The 14,400-nt window shown below is 43.6% G+C and overlaps 1 protein-coding gene across 1 annotated transcript in view; it reads right to left on the bottom strand.

Annotated features, from left to right (window-relative positions):
- The window catches only part of CMTM7 (CKLF like MARVEL transmembrane domain containing 7), a 26,114-nt gene extending 11,934 nt beyond the window's left edge, over positions 1-14,180 (bottom strand). The window contains exon 1 of the mRNA XM_031058896.1: positions 14,079-14,180. Within this exon, the coding sequence (XP_030914756.1) occupies positions 14,079-14,180 (102 nt within the window). The remainder of the gene's footprint in view (positions 1-14,078) is intronic.
- Positions 14,181-14,400: the final 220 nt, after the last annotated feature.

Below are 14,400 nucleotides of genomic sequence, written 5' to 3'. Positions count from 1 at the left end.
GATAAATTCTCCTCCCCTGTGCTATAAAATACCTCTGAAGTGTTCCCTGGAAATGCTGCTTCTTTTTAAAAATCAGCTGGTTTCCTCCCTGTTTCTTCTTGTACCTGACAAAGAATGAGCATCTGGAGTCCTCTGGTCATTATTACACTCAGTAAAAAACAAAGAAAATGTGTATCAAGACTTCAAGGAAACAAATCTTCCACTGCAGGAAAATTCAACACCTTCTAAATGGAAGGAGAGGAATCATGCCTTCATATGAAGAAGAAATTATACATAGAAGGAAGATCCAACTTCCAATTATCCTAAGGCAAATGCATACTGGAGAAAAGCCCCATGGCATTAGGCCCACATGTTGTTGTACTCCTGATTTTAGATGGTTTGAATTCCACCTCTAACTCCCCATGCTCACTCTTGGGTGGCTGCAGTCCTGCAATTAGGTTACAGAGAAATCTTGGCTCCCCCTGGTCCACATGGGAATGGGCTGGGCATGATGCTGAGACCCAGAGCAAGCCAGCCACACAGTCCCCAGCCTCTCTGCTGGCTGGGTACTCCTGTGGCTCCCAGTCCTGTCACTGGTCCCAGAGGCCACCAGGAACACTGCCCAAGAGCTGCCTGCCCTCAGGACTGATGGGCTGGGCTCTCCTGCACCAACACTCGGTGCTGGAGTGCACCAGCACAGAGGGAAAGGCCCAGGCCAAGTCAGAAAGCTCAAAGAACTTAGCAGAGAACCACCTGCTCCAAGGAAGGGGTAGGCAGGGGTGCATGCCCACCAGCCCAGAGATTACACATACAATTTGCTTCACTTGTGCCCTGAGGGTAACAAAGGAAAGGACTTGTTTTGCTCTGCATGTACCTAAAAGCCAGCTGGCACCACAAAGCATTTTCTGCTCATGTGGTAGATGATTGTAGCTTATCTGACCACAGAACAATTTTATAACCCAGGAATCAATCTGTGCAAGTGCTTTGTATGATCTTTTTCTACTGTCCTGCTATAATGCATGTCATAAATAAAGCTCTGGCTTTATTGCCAATAACTAATTCTTCTGTAACGTTTGGAGAGAACTAAATTTTCCACAGACACAGCTACCTGCACAAACATAAATCCCACATGATCTCCAAAACTGATAAGAACCTACTCTTAAAGGAAAGCCTAATGTTCTGAGGATGAGAGGCCCATTTCCACTGACACAACAAGGGAGAAATTGTAAGTCACTGACTCTTGAATCCTGACCCCAGTTTTGTAATTCTGTTTCTGTGTGAACTTTAGTAAATCATGTATTTCACCACTTCAGCTCCCCCCAGTCACCAAATGAGGACTAATAAAGACTTCACATGCACTATGCTAAAGTTTTGCACCTTCAAAACACTTCAGACATATAAAATAAAGGTGAAAATTTTGAGGACTGCTAATAAATGTCTAGGACAAGATGGCTGTTTTCCTTTACAGAGTGAATGAAAATAGATGCTCACCAAAAATACCCCAACAAGCAAAGACAAAACCCCCCAAAGCCATACCAAAATACCCATATCCTTTTCCTCCCTGCTCCCCTCTCCAAAAAGCCCAAATGGACAATCAACAGATGTAACAGACAAGCAGGTGTGAAAATCATCCAAGGAGGAAGCCACACAACAAGCAAAAGGAGGAAAAGGTTCACTTTCTGAGAGTTGCTTTGAGTTGCTAGCTCAGCACACAAGATAAACAAAAATGAGAGTACTAGCTCACTGTAAAATGGAAATCAGTATTTACTTCCTGTCTGTCACTTATTAAAACCAACTGTGAGCAGTGATTCAGAAAGCACACCATGCACAAGACATTGCAAATAAACTGTTTTCTAATCTTTAATGTTAGGACTACTTTACTGCTCATCCTCTTGACCATCCCTGACCGTTCAGAGCTGCACATTCTCAGTCACCCCTGTGCAGCAGCTCTTTCACCACTCTGCCAGCGGAGCACAGGCTGCCCCTTCCCACTGTGCAAGCTGTGCCAGCCCCTGGACAGTGGCACAGTGGTGATGTCCTGCTGTGGGTGTGTCACAAGCTGCCTTCACAGCAGCTCACAGGGGCTGCTCTTTCTGTGGTTAAAACCACAGAAAGGTGGTTCTGCTGATAACCTATCAGTGCTTCCTGGGCTCACAGAGCAGCAAGGCTTCCTGCCTCTCCTCTCCCTCCCCTCATCCCAAAGCACGCTCACAAGTGCTCACATTGGCAATGCCAGCTGGCTCCAGCTGAGCAATGGGATTTTCCAGCCCATATGATGCCGTGTTTAGCAGTAAAAGCTCAAGACAAGCAGGTTTCAGGCGGAATAGTGTAGGTTATGGCATTTCTCTTCCCAAGCAACCAATATGTTTACAATCATAGACTCACAGGATGTTTTGGGCTGGAAGGGACCTTAAAGATCTTCTATTCCCAGCCTCCTCCATAGGCAGAGGCACCTTCAGCTAGACCACCTACCCAGCCTGGCCTTGAACAGAGTAATGGAAGAATTTACAGCTTTGCTTGTGTGTGCAGCTTTTGCTTTCCTTATAAAACTGCCATTATATGGATCCATGGGTCTTTTTGCCTTCCTTCTATTTTCTCCCCATCCTGCAGGGGAGGGCAGTGAGTGAGAGGCTGGCTGGGTGTTTGGCTGCTGGCTGGGGTTAACTCTCTGCATGTGGCCTACCCCTTATCTGGATTTCTATCTTCTGTGGTAGCACAGAGAACAATATTAAAAAACTTCATTGCAGAAAGACACTGACTATGGTTTTTACAAATCCCAAAATGATGTACTGAATTGCCAGGCTGAAACTGCTATCTGACCATGTAACTTTAAGCTCTGGATAATAATTTTCTTTCTCTATATAGAAATAAGATGTGAAATGCCAACCTAACTGCAGGAGGAAAGATAACATTAATAAGAAGCAAAATTGCCTCAAGGTGCCCAGTTACAGAGGAACACTATAACTCTTATCTCAAAGTTTTACCATTCTACCAGGACATACACATTCTCATGTATAATTCACCCAGCTGTGTTATCTTTTCATTTAATTACTTTGCCGTGCAATGTATAACCACATCCTCATGTTTCTCAGAGTATTTTTTCTTCTTGACTTTTCCCCTTTACTATATGCTCCCATAAGAAGAGACAACTTTTCTCCCTGGTGTTTCCTTTCCTTTTTTTTTTCTGCTCCATATTCCCCTGTCCTCTTCTTTCCCTCCATTACACTCCATATTTCTTCTCCTTTTATATCTCTCATTCTTTCCCATCCAAATCTCCCTCTATACATGACAATGCACCCCAATTCCCTCTTTTAATGTTTCCTAACTATCTTGCCCACTCTCTTGCATCAGGGCACGTATTGAAATTAGCTAACCAAAAATTAGCACCATTCTAATGCTAATTCTAATGGGGAGAAGTGTCAGGGGACAGGATTCAGCATAGTGCTACACCTGCACAAACACTGCAGGCAGCAGCTCTAGCACACCAGTTTACTATTTGTAATACCTGAAACTGCTTTTCTTTTTCATCCATTGTACTTGCTGGAGGACTGATGAACCTTTGTACTGCTTTAATGTCCCTCCTCCTGAATCTGAAAAGAGGAGGACCCTGAGAGCTATTCATAAAATTGATAAAACCTGTTTGATTTCCACTATCTTAAAACTTAACCAAGTATTAACGCAAGCAATTGTACAGAAACTGTGTCTGCAAATTTGGAGCAAGGGACAGCACTGACTCATGCAGTTTCATCACAGCCTTTTTTTTTTAATATAAGAGCTAAATGCTTTTTGTATTTGAATGAAAAAAAGTCAAAGTTTCCAGCTTGTGACACCAGCCAAGATAGTAACTGGAATTTTCCATCCCTACGAGAGCCAATCAGGATAACTGCCCTGGAGAAATGTCACTGATTACAGCTGGACATTTCCAAATGTCCTCTGTCACTGATTACAGCTGGACATTTCCAAATGTCCTCAACACAGTGAAGCAACACCCACGTATTATTAAGTTCATACTTCTGGATGGAGTAAAATAATTTTTTAACAGCTTCCCAAATCAGAGAGATGAGCAAAGCACAGACCAAGGTTACAACTGTAGCTCAGGCAAGACTGGTTCAGCTAATATAAGCAGCAATGTTGACTGCTGCTGTAAATGAGATTTCCTTCTTCCAGGGCAGTGTTGGAAATGTGAGCTGTAAACCCCCACTAGAAAAAGAAGAGAAAAGGCACAGTCCATTTGAAACTTCATTAATGGCAGATGAAATCAGCTGCCTGCAAGTGCATGGTTCTGTGAAGCAGCGAATCTTTGGTTGCACAATCATGTCTCAGCCCCTGTGTCTGGGCAGATTTCCTTCTTGTCTGGCTGCTTTGCTAAAATAAGGAGGCTGCCTGGCCTCTGATAAGTCACTGCTCTTGTGCACCACCATCCACAGGCTATTTATTGAAGATAAAAATTGTGGGAGGGTGAGAAAAGGCAAAATAATCTTATTCAGACCCTCTACAACACAGATAAGAGGACAATCCCACGTACAAGCAAGTGGTGTTCTATATCTATTAATAAGAAGCTATCTATCTGCTCAGGCCCAGGCCTCAGTGGTGGAAAAGGATGTGGGGTAATCCCACAGCCAGCATATGAAGGACATTATTAAAGAGCCCTTGATGCTGGGTGTTAGCCATGATCATTAAAAAGGCAATTCTTTGTAATGACTAGCTGCAATTAAGTCCTGCCTGCCACTGATCACAGGGCATGCAGGACTTCAATCCCACCCCTGCCAGCTGAACTAGCTCCCTGCCTCAATCCCACAGCTGCCTGCACACACTGAAAGGCACCACACAATCCTGCATGTTATTTACTGAAAGCTGAGGACTTCATGGTTACATGGCAAACAATTTGCTATATTCCCATCAGGCAGTGAATTAATGAAAAAAAGAGTAGCTTGTTACCTACAACAACCTCATAATTTTATTTCTTCTTCTCTCCAATTTGTTTAAAAATCTACTTATATTTAAAACATTCCAACTGTGAAAGCACTATCAGTAAGTTTTTCCAATCTACATAAAAGCTGCACACATGACCCTCACAAAGTATTGCAGCAACTGAGTAACATTGCACAAGTGGCATAATGCAAGTCACAAACAATTCCCCAAACACGTAAAATCCACTGCACAACACTATTAATGGCACAGCTGACTGCTAGCATGTCTGCAAAGGATAGGAACAGAAATTTTAATACAGCAAATGCGCTAGCAAAGTTCCAGCTCTGGGAAACACAGCTGTTTTCCCTCTAACTTTCAAAGAAGTGTCACCTGCAACAACTGGAAAAATTACTGCGGACAAAGGCAGGAGAACCCTGCACTTTGTAGCTTGTTTATTTATTAATAAGGAATTAATTCTCTGTGCTGGCAACAGAATACTATCTTATTGCTGCAAAAACCCATATATGCACGTGGCTGCTGCTGTAGCTCACCCCACTGTAGAAGATCATCTACCTTGCATAGTAGGAAGAATCTCTAAATCATCTCAAAAGACTACAGGAAGTAAAAAACATTGCAAGAGACTTGAATCTCCAGACTCCCCTAGGAGAAACTGGAGTATCTGGTGATAGCAGCCAAAAATGAGGGGAATTAGTATAACGAAATCTCTCCAGATTCAAGAATTGCACAGCAAGCTGTGATTGATACTTCTGTCTTCTGCAAGTCAAGCACTTCCAACATCTAGATCCTCCTGGAGAGCCATGTCAGCCGTTCTGTCCATCTGGTAAAGCTGAACGTCAGACAGAAGGACAGGAGAAGACAGTCCCCAGTGTGAGTAGGCTGGGGTAAGTGGAGAAGGACTGCAGGAGGCTGCCCACCTCACCTACCATACCTCCTTCTAGCTGATTGGGAAGATAAACTGCTTGCAGGAACCAGGCACCTCTGAGACCACCTCTCTGAACCATTCTCAGACAGATTGTTTGGCTTGTTTGTATTGCTTGCCCATTAAAAAGCCCCAAAGTGAAGTCCCATATTGCCAGTGATACACCATGTAGAAAGGGCTTAATCCATACTTGTGAGCTATAGAGCTCTGGTAGATAAATTCCATGGCTGTCTAAAAATGGATCCACCAACTGTGCATGGCAATACCACCTACAGAGAAGGAGCCCACGTTGGCTGGCCAGCCAAGCCTGGCTGCTAGAAGCCCAGGGTACATTGTGTATATTTACAGGCAGCAAAGTTTCCACCGTGTTCTGGACATCCAACACATATCTAGCAGCACAGAGCCAGTTAAAACTAAGATAGCAACATACAACATAAAAACCAGTAGCCCAGGGCAACAATCATTCTAGTTAAGCTATCAAATTAGATGCATGAAAACACAAACAGCAATCTCATCTTGCTGGAAGCTGTTGCTGAGATCAAGGGATACCATGTGAAGGGCTCAGTGATGCCTCATGCCTCTGCCTGCCAATCCTCAGTGAGCAATCTGCTCATCACTCCCCCTTAGAGATGCTGCTCACCACACAGCCCCTTCTCACTGCCTGAGTGAGGCATTTAGTGCTTGACTGATTCAGACCTTCAGCTGACACCTGCCATATCTCTCCCTGCCTCAGAGATCACCACACTGACATCTGGCAGTCACAGACAGCACAGACAGCAGCTAAAAAGTTGTTATCTATCATCTCCAGCAAGGGCTTTGCTAAGCCATGGAAATGGAGCCTTGAGCGAGGTCTCCTTGAATAAGAGGAGGATTTACATCACCAAGTCCACCTTGCTAGCTGTGCTGGCATATCATGATTGTCATCAGGAAAACACAGGTGAGAGCTCCTGAAAACATCAAGACAATGCCCAGATGAACTGGCATCATCACAGCCTGGCTGCTGGATCAGGGTAGGTCTTTGCACACCACAGAAGAACCTTTTCTAAGTGTGAATACTCCATGCTTAGCAAGGCGCCAGAGGAGTGAAGGGCACTGAAAGAGGGGGAAAAATGAGAAGAGATGAGATTCCCTGTGGCACTGCTGCAGCTGACAGCTTTCAGAGAGCGCCTGGAGACTGACAGGCCTCTCCAACAGGCTGAGACGGCACTCCTGTGTCTGCTAGGAAGTTGGATACTCAAGCAATTGCCAAAAGGCTCAACAAGCCAGCAGGTGAGAAACAGCAAGTGGGGACTGTGCTTTTCCCAAACAAAGAAAAGAGCACTTGCAGAGCATGATTACAGACTCAGGGAAAATAGGCCAAGTCAGTCTGCAGTTCTGCAGCTGCTGATGGTCATCTCATGTTAACAGCATACTTTTTGCCCAGCTGTCAGCACTTGTGTCTTGAACTCATTAGTGGTACTCCATAAAAACAGAAACAAAACAACAAACTGCCAAAAATACTATAAGAAAATTCCCCATGAAGCAGCTTTTCAATTTTGTCATCACCACACTTCCATTTTCCTTAAGGGAAGCTGTGAGCAGAAGAGGAAGCCCTAAGCATTGCAGCTGCTGCTATTGTTGCAGGAACAGCAGCCAGGTTTGTTTTGGCTTTGAAAGCTGCAGACAGCTAGCCTTGACCAGTCAGGCACATCTGTCCTTGCCATTACATCCATCAGATGACCATTATCACAGGCCAGGGAGTTGTTTCAGCCACAATGACCCCTTCAGGAATCTCAGTTACACAAAGGAGAGGAAGCTTACAGGTGGGTGAAGGGAAATCACAGCAACTTCGGAGGCTGAGCTCTGTGTACAGAAAATAGCAATTTCTGGCTGCTGCATACTTTACATATGACCACAAAATAGGAGGAGAAGACCACAGCACACACGATACGACAATAGCACAAAGGGGACAGCTCAGCCACAGGACTGAGTGAGCACCTCACAGGGACTCCCCAGGGAGGGCAGCAGAGGAAACACTTACTCATAGAAGGAAACACTGTCTGGCTTTGGGGAACAACACCCCAGTAATGCACAGCAGGTACCAGAGCCTCAGGGTCAGGTGTGCTTCTCTCTCTCACTGATGGCTTCTGCCGGATCCCAGCGAGACACAACAAATTGTCCCAGCCCCTGCAGCCCTGGAGCCCAGTGAAGGGTGCTTGGCAAGGTGCTCTGTGTCATGTGTCCCTCTGAGCAGAGGGACACCCGACTTGTAAACAAGGGATCCACTGGGGTCTGTCACCCTCTGGCAGGAGAGGAGGATGTTCAAAGGGACACCAAATCCAAACAAAGTGAGAACAGGGGACACACTGCTCTTGCATATCTTAAAAGGAAGTCACAGAGCAGTAAGAATCCACATTTTTCACCACATCTTATTATCCACAGACACCACGTGATCTAAGATTTTTAAACACCACCTTAAAATTTGACTTCCCATAAAACAAATGTGCTAGGAAACCACTGCCAATACTTCACTCTGCTCGTTCAGGCATACTAAACACATCTCAGGTGATGTGGTAAATTCCTATGCTTCATTTCCCTTTTTTTGTTATTTCAGAAAATGTTATTTGTTGACCCCTGTTCAATCACCTCTACAGAAAATAATCACCTTTACACGCACAGAGATTGCTAATGAACGTATGCAACAAATCCAAATGGATGCACCAAATAAGCAATGAAAGATGGCTCCAACTTTGAGCTTTTAGAAAGCCTCTTTTAATAAGTAAAAAATAAAACAGTCACTGACACATTCAGAGCAGAGATATTCTAGCATTTAGTAATGACTATAATTGCCTTGGAGTTGATTTTTTTAGCCTTCTAGAGCAGTTTTGACATCAGAAAATTTACAAGTCTCTTTTTTTTTCCCCGGAAAGATGCAGATAGAAATTAAAACAGATGGTACAAAACCTTCCCCTGCCCAAGAGAAAAAGCAAAAGGACTACATTCTCAGCTTGTGGTTTGAAACACATGGAACCACTTCAAGCTCATGTATTTCCTGCCCTTCCATGCCAGACACTTGTTCTTGCCCACAGCGGCCTCTATGGCTGCACTGTTCCCTAAAAACACTCATGGAAAAAGAAAACGAGAGAGCTGAAGTAAAGCTCCATTAGTTCCCTGGTACTGTGTAACCTGGTGGACACCTACATCACTGCAGCTGAGAACAGCTGCATGGAGACAAGACAGAAGGGAAAAATTCCTTAAAATGTTGTTGCTTGTGGAATTTCACATCATCAAACAAAAGTGTGTCAGCCTCCCAGCAAGCACTCCTTGGTTAACATGCAGAGAACACAGTGTTTGTTTCCAGCTCTTACGCAAACACCTGGAGAGAAAAAATGGGCACCCAGAGCAGCAGCATGTTAAAAACACCACTGGCTGAGGCAACCAGCTTTGTGTCCTCAGAGGGGAAATAACAGGACCTCCCAGTCCTACTGGGCTTAATTACTAAGCTTGGACATTCCTTACTCAAGTGCTCCAGCTTACTTTGGAGCCATCTAAGACTCAGATAGTTTTTTTCTTTCTCTTTGTTCAGCATGCCCATCAAGGTCCTTTTACTGCAGTTTCCAGCAGAACAACAAAAATAATGAGCAGCTACAACAGCTCTGACCTTGGCCTCAGAAAATGCATCTCACTGCTTAGCCAGTAGTTTATCTTGAACGTTTTTGGGGTGATTTTCCACAATCCCCCAGAAAGCACAGTCTATACAGGACTCACAGACAGGTTTACAATTTCAGCACCTCCACATATCACCAGAATGCCTCTCTTCTGACTGAACAGCTTTATTACAATAAAGGCAAAATCATGTCACTGACACACTGCTGCACAGAATTAGATGTTTTCCTTCAATCACCTTCATGGACAGAAAGATGTTTCAGTCTGAAGATCAAGTTAAAAGACTGAGTAGCTCTCAAATAATTCCAAGCAGCACTTGCTTTTGTGAATTCCTTTTTCTTGCATCAATGATTTTAATCAGGAGTTGTTTTCTTGCACTAACAGATTTTGCTTTCTCTTAATATTTTAAATTCTTCTGAATATTTGAAAATTTGAAAATACATTCAGAAATGGAACTTGGCTACAGCAACCTAACTACCAGCATTCTCTAGCCTTCAATGTTAGATGAATGAATATTCTCTTGAATGCTACTATGCAACTATATGTTAGTATACAAATAAGCCAGAGACGTTTCAGCACACTTCAAAGTTGCTCAGAATTACAGACTGTCTTGTTGGCCATTCACTTGTCAAGTATGTCATTGCTTTTGTCAAGGCATACTTTGGAAATTAAATAGATACTCTGCAGAAAAGCTTTAGCTATTGCTTTAGCATTTTTAACAAGTTAAAATTATGTTGTTAAGTCAGCTTTTATTGAGTTTATCCTTTTTTCACATTTCAATTGTTTGTAAATCTTTTCTTCAGCCCTGAGAAGGTAATTTCGATGTTCTTGTTCTCTGTCTTGTGAAACTGATGGCTCATATTGAGCTGACAGAATCAGCAGTGCTTTTAGCTTAAAGCACCCTGTGTTCTGAGGCTGTGCTTACTCTGACAGAGCTGTAACAGTGGTGTCATTGTGGGAACAATGGCCTTCAGTCTGAACTGTGAGCAGAGTTAGCTTGGCCCAACCTGGGGGAGGTGAAAGAGAGGCAAAGGCGGCCATGGGTCACTGTGCACCTCTCAGGAAAAAGGAGTGGTCCCACAACAGTTTGAGAAGCCTGAAAGCCTACACAAGCATGTGCTGTGCCATGATGGCTCTCCTACATGTGAGCTCTCAGCTCTTCTTTTCTCTCTTCATTCTGTATGGGCACAGTCCTGCAAAGCTCTGCCTCAGACACTGTGCACAGGTGATACAATCACTCCTACCATGTGCCTAAGAGAGGGGGACACCTACACAGGCTCCCCTGTCTAACATGGGCTGGGCTGGAAGCAGGACCTTGTCCAGAACAGCATCAGTGGCATCCTCCAGACTTCAGCTGTAAAAATATAAAAAGCACATGAGGCTCCAGGACAAATTCAGTGGAACCAGACTTGTTCAATCTGTCAACCCCGGCACTTGAGCCACCCTGGTGACAATACAAATGCACATTCATACCACTGACCCTAATGGCACAGGATACCTCAAAAAACTCCCAAGAACCCATCTACTAGAACTTGCCAAGCTAGCAACAGAGGTTCCTACAAAGGCTTATACTAAAACAAGCTAGCAGTAGCACAGAATTAGATGTTTTACTTCAATCACCTCCTTGGACAGGAAGATGTTTCAGTCTCAAGATCAAGTTAAAAGACTGAATAGCTCTCAAATTCCAAGCAGCACTTGCTTTTGTGAATTTCTTTGTCAAGAAAAAGAAACAAACACAAAGCAAATGTGCCTCAACCAAACCAGCACAGCTCATGCAGAATGCTGGAGAGTGCCACCTGTGTCAGTTTTGGCAAGCTGGCAAAAATTCGAGTCATTCAAGTCAGTTTCTCTGGTCTAAGTATTGGGCACACTGTTGCACACCCACTCACACACTTGCTTACACTGTGCACTGCTGCTACAGAACCAAGGTGGCCACAGTGGGATCCTGCATGTATCCCTAAGAGGTCTTGGCACAAGAGCAAATACGAAAAAAAAAAACAAAAACAGAAGGAAAGGAAAGAAAAAGCAAAATCTGTATTAACAACATCAAGTTAAACAAGCTAGAGGAAGTTAGATGTTGCAATACTTTGTAATTTCTTGTTAAAATCAGAATGTCAGTTCAGACTGGATTTTGAAAAGAGCCCCAACTAAGGTTTGTAACAGTCACATATGGAAAAGCAGCTTTCAAATTGTCTTTTTGCCACACAAAATACACAAGTCTGCATAACTATGTTTTCTGCTCCATTTTATTTTCAACATATTTATAGACTACTCCCCAGGCCATGAAGTCAGTGCATAAAATACACTGTCTTTTCAAAGCTATAATCATTCTGCAAGGTTAAAGAAATTCTCTAGCAAAAAAAGTAAAGGAACTTGCATAGGCTTACAGGCAAGAAACACTTTTTCTTCTTAATTTCATTCTGTGCTAGACACCACAGCACCCAGAATTTCAAGAGAAATCACCGGTAACACTCAAAATTAGCAACAATTCAGGCTGCACAATCTCTTCAATAATCCTGAGTTTTAGTTCTGTCTTACAGCAGAACAGCTGTAACATTATCTTCTATTTTCTTCCTATGATTTCCATAGCATGTTGTTGTCATACATTAGATTAATGTCACTCACACATACATCTAATCGTTGGAGTTTTTTATCTTGCAAGCACAGCAAACAGCCCTCAACATTACAGTAAATTATGAAATGTTTCTTTCCTGCTCTCTGTAACATCCTCTACTTCTTGGTAAAGGGGAGGAGGAAGAAAGAGAAAACAAAACTTGTAACATTTCCTCTTCATAACCACAACCACTCAGAGGCCCAGCACACAATTTAATGTGATATATATCTAACCCAAATGACCTTACCTTTCCCCTTTGCCAGCATAAGAGTTCTGCTTCTCAGTAAGACTACAGCCACCAGCCACACCTACACTAGTGCAGGAATGTTTACAGATTTAGCACGAAGAAATCTTCATAAGAAAAAGCCAACATTTTGTACTAGGAGAACTGAACACTCATACAAATGGAGCTGTGGGTATTAATACTGTCTGAGAAGAGATAAAAGAGAATTGCAAAAATATTTAGCTCTCCCTATTTTATTGGGTGCAGGAGTATATCTAGAACTAATGTATCGTGGTTATTTCTACAGGCTACAGGACAAACATTTGGTTTTCTTACGGAATTATTTGAGAAGGCGCTACTGTGATATGTGATACTGCAAGAAGTTCATTTGCCAAAGTTCCTTGAATACCTGAGGTAACTCCTACTGATGTTTACAGGCAAGATGAAAAACACAAAAATATAAGAAGATGAAACTGAAAGAGTGCAAAGGAAAAATAATTTAGATTATTTTAACTTCTGTTAAAGTCACCACAGAAATCCAATTGCTTAAATTTGGATGAATTTTAGATTGAATGGCATCGATAAAATATGACTTCATGCAAAGTATGTGAAGCATTACATAAAATTAGATAATTTACATCCAGCACATGAAAATATGTAAAGCATGTAAAGAATGCACGCACTTAATATGCACACCAGAAACTGACATTACAGCACCAATACCCATGCTGTGGCAGCTTTAGGAGTCACACCTCAGAGCTGGAGAGACATCAGAGCAGCATGGAGGGCAGAGAGGATGAGTTATTTCTAGCCCACAAAAGGAACTGTTCTTTCCACAGTGGTGAAAACAAATAGACTTTCATCTTATCAGCAGAGCACAAGTCTACTGCTTTAGGGCTACAGGTTCGGCTGCAATGTAGACACATGCTCACTTGTCTCCTGCAAAGACTCCCCAGATCCACTCAGTGGTCTGGGAACCCAGACAGAAGAAGGCAGCAGACAGCTCTTTGTGTTCCTACAGCACAGAATCCATAGTGAGGGACAGCTCCAAGGTCTCATGAGTGCAGGGCAGATGCTCAGCAGGTCGAGGCAGCCATGAACAGTCATGGTCAACTTCATCTCCTGCTACTGAGAGTCATTTCTAAGGGCAGCTCAGCTGACAGCTAATAAGAAACTGGAAGAAACTGGGCAGCCTTTAAAGAGAAACTTGAGGATTTGGTATTAGCACTCAATAACTTAGAATGTAATGAATCTTAACTTCGAATGTCAGTTTAGAAATCTGGGTGCTAATAATCTACACAGCTTTTAAAAAATGACTGGACAAATACAGGCAGGGGGAAAGAAGGCATTGGGAGCTTACAAAAGATGAAGGCAACAACTCCAGGATAAAACTTTATCAAGGCACAACTTCTTGCAGGATGAAAATGTACGTGTGGAGGTATTCGTACACAATGTCTTTCATGCACTTTCCTGGGCATTATCACTGCCACTACCGTAATTAAGCTGACAAATCACCCTACAGATAATTATGGGCCATAAAAATGAGAAAGAGCTTATCCATCTGTTAATCTTCTGCACATCTGCATGGAGCTGAATTTCATGCACTGACTTAAGGCATCAGCTCAAATCCTGGCAGCGTTCCACCATCGACTGCTTTTGAATTTCAGCCATACATCTCCCACATCCCTCCCCGAGTCACTGGGTCGCTGCTGGAGGTTTCCGGCAGACAGGGCACGGAGCCAGCAGCCTCAGCTGTGGTGCCCAACTCTACCAGGTCGCTGTGGGCACCACCACTTGGCCCCGCTGTCTCCTAAAAGCTTACCCACGCTACGGAATGAGGCGCTGCACTGCACGATGTGCCATCGCATCACGGTGCTACCGCTGTTAATGGCAAAAAGTTAACACTGCTACTTTGGGCTCGCACACGTCCGTCTGCTCAGAAGGGATCATTGCTGCGTTAGGAAGAGGCAAAGGCAGCTTCCGACAGACGCTCTGCCAGAGGAACGTGGGTTTTTGGTCCTGCTGGCAGCTGCGAGGGCTGAGGGGCCAAACCCGCGCGAAGCCCGAGGGCTCTCCGGCCGCGCCGCC

Source organism: Geospiza fortis, unplaced genomic scaffold, assembly GCF_000277835.1.
Source record: "Geospiza fortis unplaced genomic scaffold, GeoFor_1.0 scaffold231, whole genome shotgun sequence".
NCBI lineage: Eukaryota > Metazoa > Chordata > Aves > Passeriformes > Thraupidae > Geospiza > Geospiza fortis.
The sequence above is the reverse complement of the archived record's forward strand: the minus strand, read 5'-3'. Positions and strand labels throughout refer to the sequence as shown.